The sequence below is a fragment of the Pongo pygmaeus genome, chromosome 1 (assembly GCF_028885625.2).
Source record: "Pongo pygmaeus isolate AG05252 chromosome 1, NHGRI_mPonPyg2-v2.0_pri, whole genome shotgun sequence".
In the NCBI taxonomy this organism is placed as follows: Eukaryota; Metazoa; Chordata; class Mammalia; order Primates; family Hominidae; genus Pongo; species Pongo pygmaeus.
The window spans coordinates 213,471,221-213,489,657 of NC_072373.2; the positions used below are offsets into that span (position 1 = coordinate 213,471,221).

General features: G+C 50.9%; 1 protein-coding gene across 2 annotated transcripts in view; it reads right to left on the minus strand.

Annotated features, from left to right (window-relative positions):
* Window positions 1-2,353: 2,353 nt before the first annotated feature.
* The window catches only part of PADI4 (peptidyl arginine deiminase 4), a 55,773-nt gene continuing 39,689 nt past the window's right edge, over window positions 2,354-18,437 (minus strand). For both annotated transcript variants that reach the window (XM_054435989.1, XM_054435996.1), the window contains 6 exons: window positions 11,440-11,594; window positions 9,997-10,141; window positions 9,659-9,761; window positions 7,540-7,610; window positions 7,039-7,167; window positions 2,354-2,921 (listed from right to left, as the gene is read on the minus strand). In XM_054435989.1, the coding sequence (XP_054291964.1) occupies window positions 2,688-2,921; window positions 7,039-7,167; window positions 7,540-7,610; window positions 9,659-9,761; window positions 9,997-10,141; window positions 11,440-11,594 (837 nt within the window). In that variant the 3' untranslated portion in view covers window positions 2,354-2,687. The remainder of the gene's footprint in view (window positions 2,922-7,038; window positions 7,168-7,539; window positions 7,611-9,658; window positions 9,762-9,996; window positions 10,142-11,439; window positions 11,595-18,437) is intronic.

Here is an 18,437-nt window from a genome sequence, read left to right on the forward strand (position 1 = left end):
CAGCTGATTGTCTTCAGAGCAGCGTGTTTTGACCCAGGTTTTATGGATCCCCTTCTCCTTAGTGGGCAGGGCAGAGGCTTTTAAAAAAAAAAATACAGTTTTTATTTATTTATTTAGAGACAGAGTCTCACTCTATGCCCAGGCTGGAGTGCAGTGGCACAATATTGGCTCACTGCAACCTCCGCCTCCTGGGTTCAAGCAATTCTCGTGCCTCAGCCTCCAGAGTAGCTGGGACTACAGGCAAACGCCACCACGCCCGGCTAATTTTTGTACTTTTAGTAGAGATGGGGTTTCACCATGTTGGCCAGGATGGTCTCAAACCCCTAACCTCTGGTGATCTGCCTGCCTTGGCCTCCCAAAGCGCTGGGATTACAGGCGTGAGCCACTGTACCTGGCCCATCTTAACCATTTTTAAGTGTACAGTTCAACAAAGTTAAGTATATTTACATTGTTGTGAAACAGGTCTCCAGAACTTTTTCATCTTGCAAATCTGAAACTCTACACCCATTCAACAACTCCCTTCTTCTTGCTCCTGCAGTACCTGGCAACCACCATTCTACCTTTTTTTTTTTTTTTTTTTTGTTTGAGACAGAGTCTTACTCTGTTGCCCAGGCTGGAGTGTAGTGGGGCGATCTTGGCTCATTGCAACCTCCACCTCCCAGGCTCAAGTGATTCATGTGCCCCAGCCTCCTGAGTAGCTGAGATTACAGGCACCCCACACCTGGCTAATTTTTCATATTTTTAGTAGAGATGGGGTTTCGCTATCTTGACAAAGCTGGTCTCAAACTCCTGACCTCAAGTGATCCACCTGCCTCGGATTCCCAAAGTGCTGGGATTACAGGTGTGAGTCACCTGGCCCAGCCTCTACTTTCTGTTCCTGTGAATTTTTCTAGATAACTCATGTAAGTGGAATCATACAGGATTTCTCTTTTTGTAACTGGCTTATTTCCCATAGCGTAATGTGCTCAAAGCATATTCATGTTGTAACATGTGACAAGATTTCCTTCCTTATTTTTGAGACTGGGTCTCACTCACTCTGTCACCCAGGCTGGAGTGCAGTGGCACAATCACGGCTCACTGCAGCCTCGACCTCTCTAGGCTCAGGTGATCCTCCCACGTCTGTCTCCCAAGTAGGTAGGACTATAGGTATGCACCACCATGCCCAACTCTTTTTTATTTTTATTATTATTATTTTTTTTGTAGAGATAAGGATTTGCTGTGTTGTCCAGGCTGATCTCAAATTCGTGGGCTCAAGCGATTTGCCCACCTTGGCCTCCCCAAATGCTGGGGTTACAGGTGTGAGCCACCAGGCCTGGCCTTCCTTCCTTCTTTTTAAGGCTGAATAATATTCCATAGCCAGGGTGGACAGATTGCTTGAGCCTAGGAGTTTAAGATCAGCCTGGGCAACATGGTAAAACCCCCCCTCTTAAAAAAAAAAAAGGAGATCTTGCTTTCAGATATTTACCCAGAAGTGGGATTGCTGGATCATATACCAGTTGTATTTCTAATTGTTTTTAGGAACCTCTATACTTTTTTCCATAGCAGTTGCATCATTTCATTTTACAATCCCACCAATAGTGCACAAGGGTTCCAATTTCTCAACATCCTCACCAACACTTTTTTTTTTATAGTAGCCATTCTAATGCATGTGAGGTCACTGTGGCTTTGATTTGCATTTCTCTGATGGTTAGTGATGGTAAGCATCTCTTCATGTGCTTGTTGGCCATTTGTATATCATCTTTGGAGAAATGTTATACTCGAGGGTTTACTTCCAGGCTTTCTATTCTATTCCATAGGTCTATTTGTCTTTATGAACATGCCACACTGTTTTGATGACTGTAGCTTGTAGTATGTTTTGAAATCAGGAAGTTTGAAGGCAGAGGCTTTTGATATTCATCTTTTCCACCATCATATGTTCTCCATGACCTACATGAAAATAACAGGATCCCTGGGTGTTCTCTGAACATCTCGGACCCTTTTGAGCCAATATCTGGTCTCAATTTTAATAATCTCAAGCCATCGAGTTTTATTTTCTACAGAGGAATCTAAGTCTTTATGTCGAAGTCATAAAAGGCAATATACAAAAAGAACACCGAGGAGATGAGTTACTTCATTCCACAAAAATCCATCGCTGTCAGTATGTAGGTGAATGCCCAGTTGTAGGTGAATTTAAAGAGGGATATGCCCAGACTCTCAGTGGGGCTCACACCTCCCCTGCTCCCTCCTCCTCCTCTTCTTGGAAAGGTCCCGTGGGAAACTCAGAACGAATTAGGATCATGCAAAATTTTATAACCCAAATACATGTCTGGGAGCAAAAGACACACACAATAACGTGGCCTTCAGCGCAGCCTGTTAACACTTTTCAGTTTATTTTGTGATAGTCAATTCAACTATGACAAATGAGTGAATGAATGAATGATACCAACAACATCTTGACCTCATGTACAAAGTGACTTAAAAAAACTTTATTGTGGCTTCTTAGAGCAGAACTGAGTGTGCAATGCTAGGACCATTTTGGGATCTTCAGAGTGGGAAACTGGGACATCACAGGAGAAGAAAGCAAGCCACTGCTGGGAGGGCTGACTGCCCCCAGGGAGCCACAATATTCACCAAAGCTCTTGCTTGCCACACTGCAGAGGACCCAGCGACATCTGGCCAGGAGGGAGAGGACGCCAGAGAAGATGGGCTCAGGGCACCATGTTCCACCACTTGAAGGAGAAGGGCTTTCTGCGCACGTTGGTGCCGCAGTGCACCTCCCCATGCCTGATGTGGTAGGTGAAGAAGTCATTGATGAAGGTGCAGTGGAGGCCCAGTGGCTCCAGCAGGGAACACACCTTCTCCTCCAGGCAGCAGTGGCCGTTGATGATGGGCCCGAAGGGCTTGGGGATGCCCAGGTGCTTCCCTAGCACCAGCATGTTCACCTGCAGAGAAGTGAGGGTTCAGGTCACAGGCAGCAGCGGGCAGCCTGCAGCGCAATCCGAGCAGCCCCTCCCTTCTCTGACCTTTGGAAATAATAGCCCCTCCAGGAGTGGTAGCTCAGACCTGTAGTCCCAGCACTTTGGGAGGCTGAGGCAGGAGGATCGCTTGAGCCCAAGAGTTTGAGACCAGCCTGGGCAACACGGTGAGACCCCATCTCTACAAAAAGTATTTTTTAAAATTAGCCTGGCATGGTGGTGCGTGCCTGTGGTCCCAGCTATTTTGGAGGCTGAGGCAGGAGGATCACTTGAGCCCAGGAGGTCAAGGCTGCAGTGAGCTGTGATTGTGCCACTGCACTCCAGCCTGTCAGCTTGGGCAACAGAACGAGACTCTATCTCAAAAATAAAAATTGCTGGGTGTGGTGGCTCATGCCTGTAATCCCAGCACTTGGGGAGGCCGAGGCGAGTGGATCACCTGAGGTCAGGAGTTCGAGACCAGCTTGGCCAACACGGTGAAACCCTGTCTCTACTAAAAATACAAAAATTAGCCAGGTGTGCCTGTAATCCCAGCTACTTGGGAGGCTGAGGCAGGAGGATCGCTTGAACCCAGGAGGTGGAGGTTGCAGTGAGCCGAGATCATTCCAATGCACACCAGCCTGGGCGACAGAGCGAGACTCTGTCTCAAAAATTAAAACAAAATAAAAATAATAGTCCCACTTTAAAATGAGAAAACTGAGACCTAGACGTGGAAAATGGTTTGCCTAAGGCTACCCAGCTATACTTGGACTACAGCTATTAGACTCCAAGTTCCATACTCTTATTTTTAAATTAAAAAAATGTAGATTCGGGGGTACATATGCATATTTATTACATGGGTATATTGCTTACTGGTGGGTTTCTAGTGTATCCATTACCCAAACAGTGAACATCGTAACCCGATAGGTAATTTTCCAGCCCTCACCTCGCTCTCATTCTCTCCATTTTGGGGGTCCTCAGTGCCTATTATTTCCATCTCTGTGTCTACGTGTACCCACTGTTTAGCTTCTACCTATATGTGAGAACATGCAGTATTTGATTTTCTGTTTTAGTTCACTTAGGATAATGCCTCCAGCTCCATCATGTTGCTGTGAAGGACATTATTTCATTTTTTTTTTTTTTTTATTTTGAGACAGGGTCTTACTCTTCACCCAGGCTAGAGTTCAGGGTGCGACCTCAGCTCACTGCAATGTCCACCTCCTGGGCTCAAGCAATCCTCCTGCCTCAGCAGATGCCACCATGCCTTGCTAATTTTTGTATTTTTTGTAGAGACAGAGTTTCTCCATGTTGCTCAGGCTGGTCTTGAACTCCTGGACTCAGGCAATCCTCCCGCCTAAGCCTCCCAAAGTGCTGGGATTACAGGTATGAGCCACCCGTCCTGGCTGATTTTGTTCTTTCTGATGCTGCCCATGCTCTTAACACTACATTCTCCTCCCCTACCTGCCACCTTCTGGTAAACTCTTTCCATTACTCAGGGCCCAGCTCAGATGGCAGCCCCTCTGTGAAACTGCCCATGAATCCCTGAGCTCTGGCAGTCACTCCTGCTCTATGTTCCCATAACTCCCAGCACTGCGCCTTGCACGTAGTAGGCACTCAATAAACATCTGTTGACTGGATGGATAAATGACTGCCTCTGTTATGGCACTTTCCATATGTAAATAATGTATGTAAATGACTCTGCTTCCTCCATTAGATTGGCAGGCAGCCCAGTGAGGTGGAAAGGTGAGGATTTTGGCTGTAGGCTTATGTGGGTTTGAATCCCAACTCTGCTATTCAATAGCTGTGTGGCCTTAGGCAACTCACATCACCCCTCTGAGCCTCATCAGCAAAATGAGCCCAACACACATTTCCATTGCAATGACAATTAGGTAAGAACACCTAGGCACAGAACTGTGCTGGCACATAGTAGGTGCACAGCCATTTTCCATGGGTCATGAGTCCTCAAGGGGGCATCTCATTCTTTGCCACCGCCTAGACACAGCCCGTGCATGCTAAGTGCCTCGTACTGTTCATCCCTCTGCCTGTTGCACTCCCTCTTCCCCGCCTCCCACAGCCAGCTCCCGGGAGAGAGTCTGGTCTCATGCTCAGGCTCCCTCTGGGGACCTTGAACAGTGAAGGCACACAGTCAGCCCTCAGCGTTGCTGACTACCATAGCCATGGGCGTCCACTTTCATTCCTGCACTGGGAAGCCTGGCTTGGCCAAACTGGAGGGAAACAAAATGCTTGGGGTCAATACTTTAATTCCTTTTGGCCAAGGAAACCTTTATTCTACACACAATCTTTTGCAGAATGTCAATGCAGAAACAGAAAATCTGAACCACTGGATTTGAGGCACTGCCTTGGAACTCAAGGGCCCTAGGGAACCCAGTTTGAAAACCACTATTGTAGGGCCTGCTGGCTCCTCCCTGAACTGTAACCCCCAGCTCCAGAAGAAGTGGGTGGCTGGGGTTCCCCAATAGGACCGGGTGAAGTCTCTGCCTGGGTCTCGGGTATGCTCTGAAGAGAGGGAGGAACGGGGCCAAAGAATGGCAAAAACACAATGGATGATATCAAGACAGCACTTAGGGGCCACAGTGAATGCTCAAGACAAAGGTGGGACCACCCACAAGTGCAGCCTCCAGAAGGTGAATCCCACTCAGCCTAGGCAGTACCAGCCCCACCTCCTCACGGAGGCCTTTCCGGACCCCCTAGTCTGAGGTGGTGCCCCGACGTGTGTCCCTGTTATGGTGCATAAGGCAACTTGAGGGTGTCTTGTTTGTTGGTTGACTCCCTATCCATCCCTCCATCCCCTGCACCACCCCGGAGCCCCAGGGAAGCTGCTAGGTGGGAAGGCAGCATGGTGGTTACCGCTTGGGGTCTGAAGCCAGAGCCCTGGCGGAGGCGACAATAGACTCTGACCCCCGGAATTGTTGTGAGATACCAGAAGGTGCTCTGGAAGTGGTACAGGGCCATACAAGCCTGTATAGAGCACCCTTGGCATAAGTGACTCCATCTTAGAAAAAGACTCCATCTTACATTTCAAAAGGCACCATGCTAACAGGAAGCAGATGTTTGCCTAATCAACAGAGACTGCACCCAACCAGATAGGGACATAAGCAGGCATACTCCATTACTATCAGTCCTCACCAGAGGACTCTGGCTATAAAAAGAGCAGGTCTTCACTAGCGCAAGATGACTGTCTTTTTTTTTTTTTTTTTTTTTTTCTGAGACAAAGTCTCACTCTGTCACCCAGGCTGGAGTGCAATAGTGCTATCTTGGCTCACTGCAACCTCCGTCTCCCAGGTTCAAGTGATTCTCCTGCTTCCGCCTCCCAAGTAGTTGGGATTACAGGCTCCTGCCAGCACACCTGGCTAATTTTTGTATTTTTAGTAGAGACGGGGGTGTCACCATGTTAGCCAGGCTGGTGTCGAACTCCTGACCTCAAGTGATCCACCCGCTTTGGCCTACTAAAGTGCTAGGATTACAGGCATGAGCCACCGCACCTGGCCTCAAGATGACTGTCTTAACAGACACTGTCTTGCTGTCACTAGTGATTAGCACCTGGCACCCGCTGTTGAAGGCTCTGCCAAAATTACACTCTTCCTTGCAAGACGTTGATGTCCATTTAGATCAGCCCAGGACCCTCTCCTTGTCCACATCACTCTCCTTGGACTGGTTCACTGACCCCTTTTCCTATCCCCTGCTCTCTTGATGTTAAATATTGATTTGTTTGATGTGAATGTTTCATCTGTAACATTTCTGTGTTGATTAAGTACACTACTATGTATGGTTTGCAGTACTGACTGACTTGCGGAGTGGCTTGAGCCTGTGTGCCCAGGGCTCTGCCCACCTGAGGACTGCCCCTGGGGAACTCCGTGTGGCTTGTGGATTTTATGATGGAAATAGCATCAGTAGAAGCCAGACCTTGTGGAAAGACATCAATGTGCATGGACCTGGTCACGTCTGACCTTGTACCACTCAGCACAAAGCTACAAATGGTTACGAAGAGCAGCCAAACCCTCTGGGACCGCCCGGGTGCCCCGCTGGCCTCTCAGGCTGAGCTACCTCCATGCCACACCATGGGGTTTTAAAGCCGCCACCTCCTCACCATGTTGGGGAAAAAGGCTTCGGCCTTGGAGAACTCTTTGAGCTTGAAGAGCTGCGGGATGTCAATGATGTCACTCTCGGCCAGGCCCAGCTCCCGCTTCAGCAGCTCGCGGTTCCAGTCGATGCATCTCTTGGGGGAGGGGCAGGGGCAGTGAGTGGGGGACTGCTGGCAGTGGGGGTGGGGGGGTGGGGGACAGTGTGGGCCTGAGGCCCCCTGCCTGAGGGAAGGACCTGGGACAGTGTCAGGAAGGCAGTGAAGGTGGCTGCCAGGCCTCCCTGCACAGAGGGGCCTCTGGCCAGTGCTCTCGGGGGACCCTGGGGCCTCCCATTCCCTCTGCTCCCTCAGCCTTTCCCAGTCTCTGCTTCTGCCCTTGCTTCTGTGTCTCTGTCTTCCAGCACATCCTGAGACCCTGAGCCTCTACTTGCCTCTAATCACTGGGAAAGTGGCTGAGCGGGGGACAGGGCATCAATTCTGCTGGGGTGTAGGCACTCAGGCTCCTACCTCCACAAATGAATTATGTTCTCTCAATGTCTTGTTTGACAGAATGTTCTTTATTTTCTGCGTTTTTTTTTCTGTCATGGAGAAAAAGAAAAAAAAGGCAAATGAACTTAGAGGTCGATTTCCCTCTTCCCAGCCAGTGCCAGGTGGGGACTCAGTGTTCCCATCTATAAAATGGAGTCAGTAATAATTCTTACCATACAGGTTTGCTGTGAGCATCTGCAAGTCAAATGCCTTTAATACGATATTTTAGCAGTATAAGTTCTCGTTAAAAATGTTGTTCTCACCTCATTTAAATTCTTTTTAAAATATATTTTTAGAGTGTAATTTTTTTTTTTTTTTGAGACAGAGCCTTGCTCTGTCGCCCAGGCTGGAGTGCAGTGGTGCGATCTTGATTCACTGCAACCTCCACCTCCCGAGTTCAAGCGATTCTCCTGCCTCAGCCTCCCCAGTAGCTGGGATTACAGGTGCGCACCACTGCGCCCAGCTAATTTTTGTATTTTAGTAAAGTCGGGGTTTCACCATGTTGGCCAGGCTGGTCTCGAACTCTTGACCTCAGGTGATCCACCCGCCTCAGCCTCCCAAAGTGCTAGGATTACAGGTGTGAGCCACCACACTCGGCCTAGTTTAATGTTTTCTTTTTTTTTTTTTTTTTGAGATGGAGTCTTGCTCTGTCACCCAGGCTAGAGTGCAGTGGCACATTCTCGGCTCACTGCAACCTCCACCTCCCGGGTTCAAGTGATTCTCCTGCCTCAGCTTCCCAAGTACCTGGGATTACAGGCACCTGCCACCACGCCCGGCTAATTTTTGTATTTTTAGTAGAGACGGGGTTTCACCATCTTGGCCTGGCTGGCCTCGAACTCCTGAACTCGTGATCCACCCGCCTCGTCCTCCCAAAGTGCTGGGATTACAGGCATGAACCATCGCGCCCAGCCTAGTTTAGTGTATTTTAATAGCACACTTACAGGAACAGCACAGAAAACAGACATTAAAAATATCTACTTGCATGCAGGACAGACAGCTCAGAAAAGTATAGTGAATGGATGGAATCTACTGTGTGATAAAAATGCTACAAATACCATTTAGTTGCCGTCAATAAGAAATTTCCTTGTTTTAAGCCAGGCGTGGTGGCTCACGCCTGTAACCCCAGCACTTTGGGAAGCTGAGGTGGGTGGATCACCAGTTCAGGAATTCGAGACCAGCCTGGCCAGCATGGCAAAACCCCATCTCTACTAAAAATACAAAACATTAGCCAGGTGTGGTGGTGCACACCTGTAATCCCAGCTACTCGGAAGGCTGGGGCAGGAGAATCACTTGAACCCGGGATGCAGAGGCTGCAGAGAGCCGAGATCGCGCCATTGCACTCCAGCCTGGGCAATAGAGGAAAACTTCGTTTCAAAAGAAAAGAATGTCCAGAAAAATTTAACAGGTTTACTTATAATTATTATAAAGTTGAACCACTGAAACTTGTTCACTGGAACATTTTGCCTTGCATTAATGCTAAATTATCTTATCTCCAAAGAGATCCCATCGAGAGAGGAAGAAACAGGTCCGCCCTCTCCTGATGCCACACAACATACTCATATCTGAGGTGGAGCTCTCAGCCACAGAGGCTTCTCAGCCCGTGGGCCCGGCCCATGTCTGTGAGCTCTGCTGAAAGAGTAATATTTCATCTGTGCTCCAGCTATACCGAACCTCCCCCGGGTCCTCACACACATCGTGCTTTCTCCTGCCTCTGAGCCGCCCCACCCCCTGTCCCTCTGCCTGTGGTATCTCTCTTCCTCTCATTTCCCTGCCCCGTTTGCCCAGCCAACCCCTACTTGCATGCTCCTGCTTGGCCTTTTCCTCCTCCAAGAAGGCTTCCCTGAGCTCCATGCACTCAGACACCCCCCAAAGCCCCCGTGTTGGAGCTGTTCTGTTGACTCACTTCCCCCTGGCCTGTGAGCCCAGAGGGCAGCGAGCTGTTCTGCCCTGTTCACACAGTCTCCCTAGCACTTGGCACAGTGCCTGGCACACAGTAGGTGCTCAGATGCTACCCTCCTGGATGATTCCCTCCAGGCAACAGCGGACCACGGGAAGCAGGAAGGTGCACAGACAGGAGAACAAGGCAGGGCCGACTTACTCTTGATCCCTTCGAACAGCAGGGCCTCCCCGTGGCCCTCATTCTGTTGCTCCTGGAACAGTTTGTAGCAGGACCTGGGGCTGGCCAGGAGCAGCCGGAAGCCCTGGAGGCAGAAACACTGGGGTTAGAGGTCAGCTTTGCCCCTGGGGCTCCCAAGGAGGGTGGATCTGCTGAGGGTGGGAGGAGTGTGGACTTGGACCCAAGCTGGCCACCTCCTCTACTGCCATCCTAAGGGTGAAGGAAAAATAGACTCAGACAAGTAAAGTTGCTCCCACCCCAGGCAGAGGGTCTACCCAGGAAGGAGGCATGGCTTCCTGAGGCAGCCCCCAAGACTGTACCTTCCTGTCGGGTGCAGGCACAAAGCTCAGGAACTCGTCCACGTGGCCCACGGACAGCCAGTCAGAATAGAGCTTCACAGGGGCCTGCACCTGCTGGGCACTGAGGAAGTCCTGCAGGGCCTGGTGCATCTGCCGGCTGTCATTGCTGTCATGGCAGGGTTAAAGGGGTGTTATTGGCAGCAAGGGCTACAGGGAAGTCCCTGAAGGACAAGGGGCTTGGCAAAAAGGTCAGGGTTCTCCTTCAGCTGAAAAAGGGATGCAGGAGTCTAGAATGCCTTTATTTTATCCCCTAACATTTGAGAAATTAAGGAATTGTCATTCTAGTTTTATTGGGGGAAAGTGAGGCCCAGAGTCACTAAGGTAAGTAGGACAGAGCTTAGCCTCAGAAAGCACTGCCTCTTGAGTTAGATGAGATGCTGGTGTTCTGGGTACACATGGGGTTTAGAGCCAGTCTGACCTAAGTCGGTGATCTCTTGTTAGCCATGTGGCCTTGGGGACATTCCTTCACCTGTTTGAGCCTCAGTTTTCTCCTAAAAAAAAAATTAGTGTTCCAGTGCCTTGCTCTTCCTCATTTTTTTTTTTTTTTGAGACAGAATCTTGCTCTGTTGCCTAGGCTGGCGCAATCTCAGCTCACTACAACCTCCACCTCCCGGGATCAAGCGATTCTCCTGCCTCAGCCTGCCGAGTAGCTGGGATTACAGGCACGCACCACCAGGCCCAGCTAATTTTTGTATTTTTAGTAGAGACGGGGTTTCACCACGTTAGTCAGGCTGGTCTTGAACTCCTGACCTCAGGTAATCCACCCGCTTCGGCCTCCCGAAGTGCTGGAATTACAGGTGTGAGTCACTGCACCCAGCCTCTTCTTCTCGTTCAATAGATTCTAGCCATCCTGGCCTTGCACGCAGGAGCTCATTCCTGCCTCAGGGCCTTTGCACATGCACTTTCATCTGCCAGGAACTCTCTGTCCCAGATCTCCATGTGGCCCTGTCCCTTCTGTCATTAGGCCTCAGTTCAAAAGCCCCTTCCCCAGAGAGGCCCTCCCTGGTCACCCTAACAGTTCCTATTCCTCCCGTGCCCCTCTCTTTTGTTTTTGTCATTTGAAATTATCTTGTCTACTTTTCTATCATCTGTTTCCCTACTAGAGTGGTGGTAAGGACTTGTCTTTCATGTCCACGGCTGCATTCCCAGCTCTCAGAACATTCTGGATGCTCAGTAAATATTCACTGACTGAAAGAGGGTAAGTGGCAGAGCTGGAATTGAACTTGGGTCTATGGGCTCCAAAGCCTGCATTCCTCACCCTGCACTTGAATTCCTCTCACACTCCCTCAAGTCTGTTGGGCTGTCTAGGGTCGGAAGCAGGAAGGCGAGGCTTCCACTCTGGCCTCTGCTTTTCCACAGCATCCCTGGGTCCTGGCCAACCCTTCCTGTTACTCCCCTCCTTACCTGGGATAACAGCTGTCCCCGAAGAGAATCCTGCCCAGCGGGTATTCCTTGCCTCTGACTGTGACCGGGGGGCTCACTTCCAGGTTCCCAAAGGAGTCCAGTCCACTGATACCCCCTGTTTGGGGCCCTCGAGTTACATAGCCAAAATCTGGACCCTGAGATAGGAGAAGGGAATGCAAAGAGTTAGAGGAATGAGGTCCCTGGTGAAGGGTCTGGGGGTCCAAGTTTAGAGATGAACTTGGGCACAGGAAGTAACTCAGTACCATCTGCAGCTGGTACATAGCAGGTGCTGTTATCATGTGTGGAAGGTTAAAGGAATATTGAGTTCATTCAATGGACAAGAAAAGGGACTAGCATTTGTTGGGTCCATAATGCGTGCCAGCTGCTTGGTAAACCTTAATTTGGGCATAAAACAAATCTGTAAAACATCATTTTTTTCCCCCTTAAGACAGAGTCTTGCTCTGTTGCCCAGGCTGGAGTGCAGTGGCGTGATCTCAGCTCACTGCAACCTCCGCCTCTGGGTTCAAGCAATACTCCTCAGCCTCCTGAGTAGCTGGGACTACAGGCACGCCCCACCACACCCAGTTAATTTTTTTTTTTTTTTTTTTTTTTTTAGTAGAGATGGGGTTTCACCATGTTGGCCAGGCTAGTCTTGGATTCCTGACCTCAAGTGATCCATCTGCCTTGACCTCCCAAAGTGCTGGGATTACAGGCATCAGCCACCATGCCCAGCCACATTTATTCTCTTAAAGTTCTGGAGGCCAGAAGTGTGAAATCAGTTTCACTGGGCTTAAGTCCAGGGATGAGAGAGCTGGTTCCTCCTGGAGACCCTGAGGAAAGAATCTATTATATTTCCTTGTCTTTTTCAGCTTCTAATAGCCACCTTGGCTGGCAGCCCCTTCTTCCACCTTCAAAGATCTCCAGTCTCTGCTTCCATCATCACAGGCCCTCCCACATTCCAGGATAAACCAGGATAATCACCCCATCACAAGATCTCTAACATAATCACATTCAGCAAAGTCCCTTTTACCATATAAGGAAACATCAGGTTCGGGGGGATTAGGATGTAGGGGGGCCATTATTCAATCCACCGCCCATCTCCCCTGCCTCCCAGGAGAGGGTACATCTAGCCTTCTACACATAGATGGTCCATTCCCTGAGGCTTCATCGGGGCCATGAACTCCCTGAGAGTAGACGCCAAATTGTGTGCCCAGGTGTGAGTTTCTGGGAAGATGAGTAGGTCTCAAGGAGGTCTGTGATCTCCAGATTTACTTCTTCACTGCAGTTTTGACCTCCTGGGCTCAAATGATCCTCCCGCCTCAGCCGCCCGAGTAGCTGGGACCACAGGTGGATGCTATCACAACCTGGCTAATTTTTAAAGTTGTTTTTTCCTGTGGAGATGGGGATCTCACTATGTTGCCCAGGCTGGTCTCAAACTCCTGGGCTCAATCTTCCTGCCTCGGCTCCCAGAGTGTTGGGATTATAGGTGTGAGCTACTACGCCTGGCCTGATTCCAAAAATTCAACAATCACACTTCCAGTTCCTCTCTCCACTTCTCTCTAAAACCCAGACCAACCCGCTTCCCCCGCCCATCAAAGCTTTCCTTGTCCAGGTCTCCATGAACACATGGCCATATCCCAAGTGCAATGCTGGGGCCTTGCCTTCCCCTCAGAAGCCCCTGAATCAGCCGGTCACGCCTGCGTTCTCCGCACACTTTCTGCACTTGGCTTTCAGGACACCCGGGGGTCCTGGTTCACCTCCAACCTCGCTTGCCCCTTCAGTGGTCCTGCCGAGTCTCATGGAATTCCATTCCCGAGCCGACAACCCTCATGTTCGCATCTCTGGGCATCCCTTCCCTCCCAAACATCAGATGTGTATCCAGGCTCACCTGATTTCCCATTTGGATGTTGACCAATTGTCTCCCACTTGCCCTAAACGGAACTTTGGGTCCCTTCTTCCCACCCCCTCATTCTCCATCAACCTGTTCCTCCTCCCACAGTTCTTCCCTCCCAGGGGATGGTGCCTGCCACCCACAGAGGTCACAGCCTTGCTGTCAGCTTTGGCTTGCCTCTCTCATAGTGGGGGTCAGAATGTCCTGCTCGCTCTGCCTTCCAGACATATTCGGAATCTCATGGCTTCTCACCTCCTCCGGCCACACCCTGCCTGCACTCCCAGCATCCCTCACCTGTCCACTCCCTTCCCCTTTGCCTCTGCTCTCTTTACTTAACACGTAGCAGGGCCTGTTCCCTTTTCTAACAAACCAGACCATAATCCTCCTCTGTTTAAGACCCTGTGATGATTCTCAGTTTCTAAACAAGCGGCCTCAACAGTAGCCAACAAGCCCAATCCCATCCGGTCATCCCGTCCCTTCCCCATCACCTCTGACCACAGCCTCTCCTACCGCCCCCCATCTCCTCCCATCACCTCCCTGATTGCCTCTCCTCCCACCTCCCATCACCTCCCTGACCGCCTCTCCTATCACCTCCCATCACCTCCCTGACCGCCTCTCCTATCACCTCCCATCACCTCCCTGACCGCCTCTCCTCCCACCTCCCATCACCTCCCTGACCGCCTCTCCTCCCACCTCCCATCACCTCCCTGACCGCCTCTCCTCCCACCTCCCATCACCTCCCTGACCGCCTCTCCTCCCACCTCCCATCACCTCCCTGACCGCCTCTCCTCCCACCTCCCATCACCTCCCTGACCGCCTCTCCTCCCGCCTCCCATCACCTCCCTGACCGCCTCTCCTCCCGCCTCCCATCACCTCCCTGACCGCCTCTCCTCCCGCCTCCCATCACCTCCCTGATTGCCTCTCCTACCGCCTCCCATCACCTCCCTGACCGCCTCTCCTCCCGCCTCCCATCACCTCCCTGATTGCCTCTCCTACCGCCTCCCATCACCTCCCTGACCGCCTCTCCTCCCACCTCCCATCACCTCCCTGACCGCCTCTCCTCCCACCTCCCATCACCTCCCTGACCGCCTCTTCGGCTGCCTCTCATCACCTCCCTGACCGCCTCTCCTCCCACCTCCCATCTCCTCCCTGACCGCCTCTCCTCCCACCTCCCATCACCTCCCTGACCGCCTCTCCTACTGCCTCCCATCACCTCCCTGATTGCCTCTCCTACTGCCTCCCATCACCTCCCTGACCGCCTCTTCTCCCACCTCCCATCACCTCCCTGACCGCCTCTCCTCCCACCTCCCATCACCTCCCTGACCGCCTCTCCTCCTGGTTGCTCTGCTCCACCCCTCCAGGCCCTCTTGCTGTTCTGGAACACTCAAGGCATGCTCCTGCCCCAGGGCCTTTGCATTGGCTGTTTCACTAACTACAACACTCTTCACCCAGACACACACTCACATGGCCAACTCGCTCACCTCCCTCAAGCATCTGCTGCAAGATCAGCTTCTCTGTGAAGCCCACCCTGACCATCCTATTTAAGAATGCAATCTTTTTTTTTTTTTTTTTTTTTTGAGACCAGGTCTCACTCCTATTGCCCATGCTGGAATGCAGTGGCATGATCATGGCTCATTGCAGCCTCACCCTTCAGGGTTCAAGGATCCTCCCACCTCAGCCTCCTAAGTAGCTGGAACCTATATATAGGCATGCACCACCATGCCTGGCTTATTTTTATTTTTATTTTTAATTTTTTTTTTTGTAGAGACAGGGTTTCACTATGGTGCCTAGGCTGGTCTCAAACTCCTGGGCTCAAGTAATCCACCAGCCTTGGCCTCCCAAAGTGCTGGGATTACTGGAATGAGCCACCAGATTCGGCTTCCAGAAAGTAACCTAATCCACCTTCCCTGCCACGCTGACACCTATGAGCCCCTCCATTCCGCTCTACTCTGTCTTTCCCTGTAGCTTTTTTTTCCCTCTGAGACAAGGTCTCATCTGTCGCCCAGTGCGACAGATGAGTGCAGTGGTGCAATCATGACTCACTGCAGCCTTGACCTCCTGGGCTCAAGCGATCCTCCCACCTCAGCCTCTCTAGTAGCTGGGACTACAGGCATGTGTTACCATGCCTAGCTAATTAAAACAATTTTTTTTTTTGTGGGGACAAGGTCTCGTTATGTTGCCCAGTCTGGTCTCAAACTCCTGGGCTCAAACAATTCTCCCACCCTGGGCTTCCAAAGTGCTAGGATTACAGGTATGAGCCACCGCGCCCGGCACCTGTAGCTCCTGACATCCCCTTCCAAGGAACCATATACTGCTTTGTTCTATTCATTGTCTGCTGTCTGTCTCTCTCGGCCAGAATGTCCCCTCCGTGAGGTCAGGGACCTTGGCGTTGCTCCCTGTCATATCCCAGGTGCCTAGAACAAGGCCCGGCTGAGTATGTGTTCAAACAGTGTTTGATGAATGAATGTAAATTCATCCACATCACTGCCCTGGCTGTTGTTGTGAGAGGAGGTCAGTTATACAGCCTTCAGTCTTGGATTTCTGCAGGCAAATGAAGGCATGTCCATAGTCCGCAGAAGTGGCCCCCCAAGAGTGGGCTGTGCGGGGGACGCTCACGGATGTCAGGTGATGCAGCCTGAGGCACAACATTGGAAAGCTGTTGCCCTTCTCATTTTCCTCCAGTCTTTTCTGGTTCCTCAAAAATTCAAGTTTCAGTGATGCAAACACATCCTTGACACCTGCTAATCTCTCATTTTAACAACCAGAGAGCTGACCTCGAGCTCAGAGATGCTGCAGTCACTTGTAACGAGCTGGCTTTGGTAGCAGGATCTTGTTTCAGTTCTGTTTAACTTCACAGTTGCCTTCTGTCTGCAGGAAGTGCTGCTGGTTTCCCATTGATGGTGGTGATAGAAAATTTACTGACGATGCTTACGGGAAGAACACCCACTGTGTGTGAAGCTTTGTGCCAGCTGCCCGATGGACAGCGTAAGGCATAACAGCCTCAGGCCCAGCAGCGCAGGCAACGAAAAGTAGATGAACGAGTCCATGATTTTAACAAAATACACTGAAGAAGTCAACAGGGGGCTGTAGTGGAGAAGGCTAGGAGTTGGGGTAGGAGTAGGGATCCCTCCTTTAGCATCAGGGAAGGCCTCACTGAGTAGGGAATAGAAGCTGAAACCTGAAGGCTGAGAAGCAGCCAGCCCCGTGAACAGGGAACAGCATTGCAAGCAGAGGGAACGGCATATGCAAAGACCATGAGGTGTGGAAACGTTAGGCAAGTTTGAAGAACACGAAGGAGGCCAATGGAGATGGGGCTGGGTAAGGGACAGCGAGAGTGGCCTACAATGGTGCTGGAGAGGCAGGTGGGGCCAAAGCCTGGTGCCGAGAGTGACTTTTTCTCCAATTCTTTTCATTCTGTCTGAGTGATTTGGGTGTTTTTTGTTGTTGTTTTTTCTTTTTTGTTTTTTCTTTTTTTTTTTTAGACACAGTCTTGCTCTGTCACCTAGGCTGGAGTGCAGTGGTGCAATCTCGGCTCACTGCAACCTCTGCCTCCCGGGTTCGAGAGATTCTCCTGCCACAGCCTCTTGAGAAGATGGGAATACAAGCACACGCCACCATGCCCAGCTAATTTTTGTATTTTTAGTAGAGACGGGATTTCGCCATGTTGGCCAGGCTGGTCTCAAACTTCTGACCTCAGGTGATCCATCCTCCTTGGCCTCCCAAACTGCTGGGATTACAGGTGTGAGCCACCACACCTGGCCTCATTCTGAGTGATTTGAGTCAGAATACACAGATGTGCTTAGCTGAGGGACCAGTGCTGCCTGCTTTCATCCAAAGTTGTCTGTGGGAAAGGGGACAACAACGGTGCCGAGGTGTCCGTCTGTCTGTCCAGCAGGACTTGTGGCATCAGAAAATCTGGCCTTTGTTATACTTGGAGCATCAAAGTAGGAGACACAGCCACTGAACCAGGCAGGACTGAAAGCAGCGGAAAGAGGGCAAAGTCACAGTAGCAGCTGGCTGGTTCGCCCCAACGCTGCTGAAACAGGATGAACTCGACCCCATGGCTGAGTACACACTGTGAATCCAACAGCATCTCTGCATCTCCACCGCTCGGCGCACAGCTTGGCCAGGAGGAAGCAACACTCGGGACAAGCTGTTGAGTTTAACTGAAGTTTCATTCTGAAGCCTTCTGTGTGGGCAGGGCCACTCTCCCTTCCCTTGGGGCACAGTACAGATGCTTGTCGGAAAGCCATTTGTCCTAGCAAACCTTGGACCCCACACTCCTTCTGTCATTTTCCCTGGGCACCTGGAGCCAAGGGGCTGCCAGGGCTCAGAGTGCAGGCCTGGGGTCTTCCTGGGAAAGCAGGGAGAGGGAGGCAGGGCGGGGAAAAGCATGCTCACCAAGCCGGACTGGCTGGGTTTGAATTCCAACTTCTCCACTCTGAGCCTCAGTTTCTTCTTCTATAAAATGGGCCTATTGATAGCATCTCCATAACAGTTTATCAAATTAAATGAGTCAGTGCAGGTAGAGAATGCAGCACTGGCTAACACACAACTCATGCCCAATAAATGCAACTATTATTATTATTGTTCTGTGCTGAGTTTGCATCAACCTGCCAGGCTAGTCAAGCATGAGTCGGCAATATGTCACTTCCCACCTCCACATGGACAGCCTCTGGCTGATAAAGTCACACCCAGGAAATGACCACTGATCCACTGATCCCAAAACCCCCCACATCCCAGATAGAGCCCCTGAAGGCCAAACACCACCCGTAAGACAGAGCCTCCAGCTGGGCATTGGGAAAGATTCCAGCCCTGGCCCCACCTCCGCCTTGCAGCAAGAGCTTCTTCAAGAGCACAAGGAGGTCCAAGCCTGAGCCACCTCCTCGGCAGGGTTACCTGGAGATCAAGCTGAGCTCACGGGTGACAAGGGTTTTGGGAAATGAAGAGCCAGATCTTATCTTGGTAATAAAAAAAATAACAAGCCCCACCTACATGCGCCCACTTTGGTAGGAATTCCACCTGCTTGCACTGGGCTGCTCAGCCACAGGCGCGGGCGGGGAAGGCAGGCTAAAAGGAGGGAGCCTCAAGACAAGAGGGTTTTGGC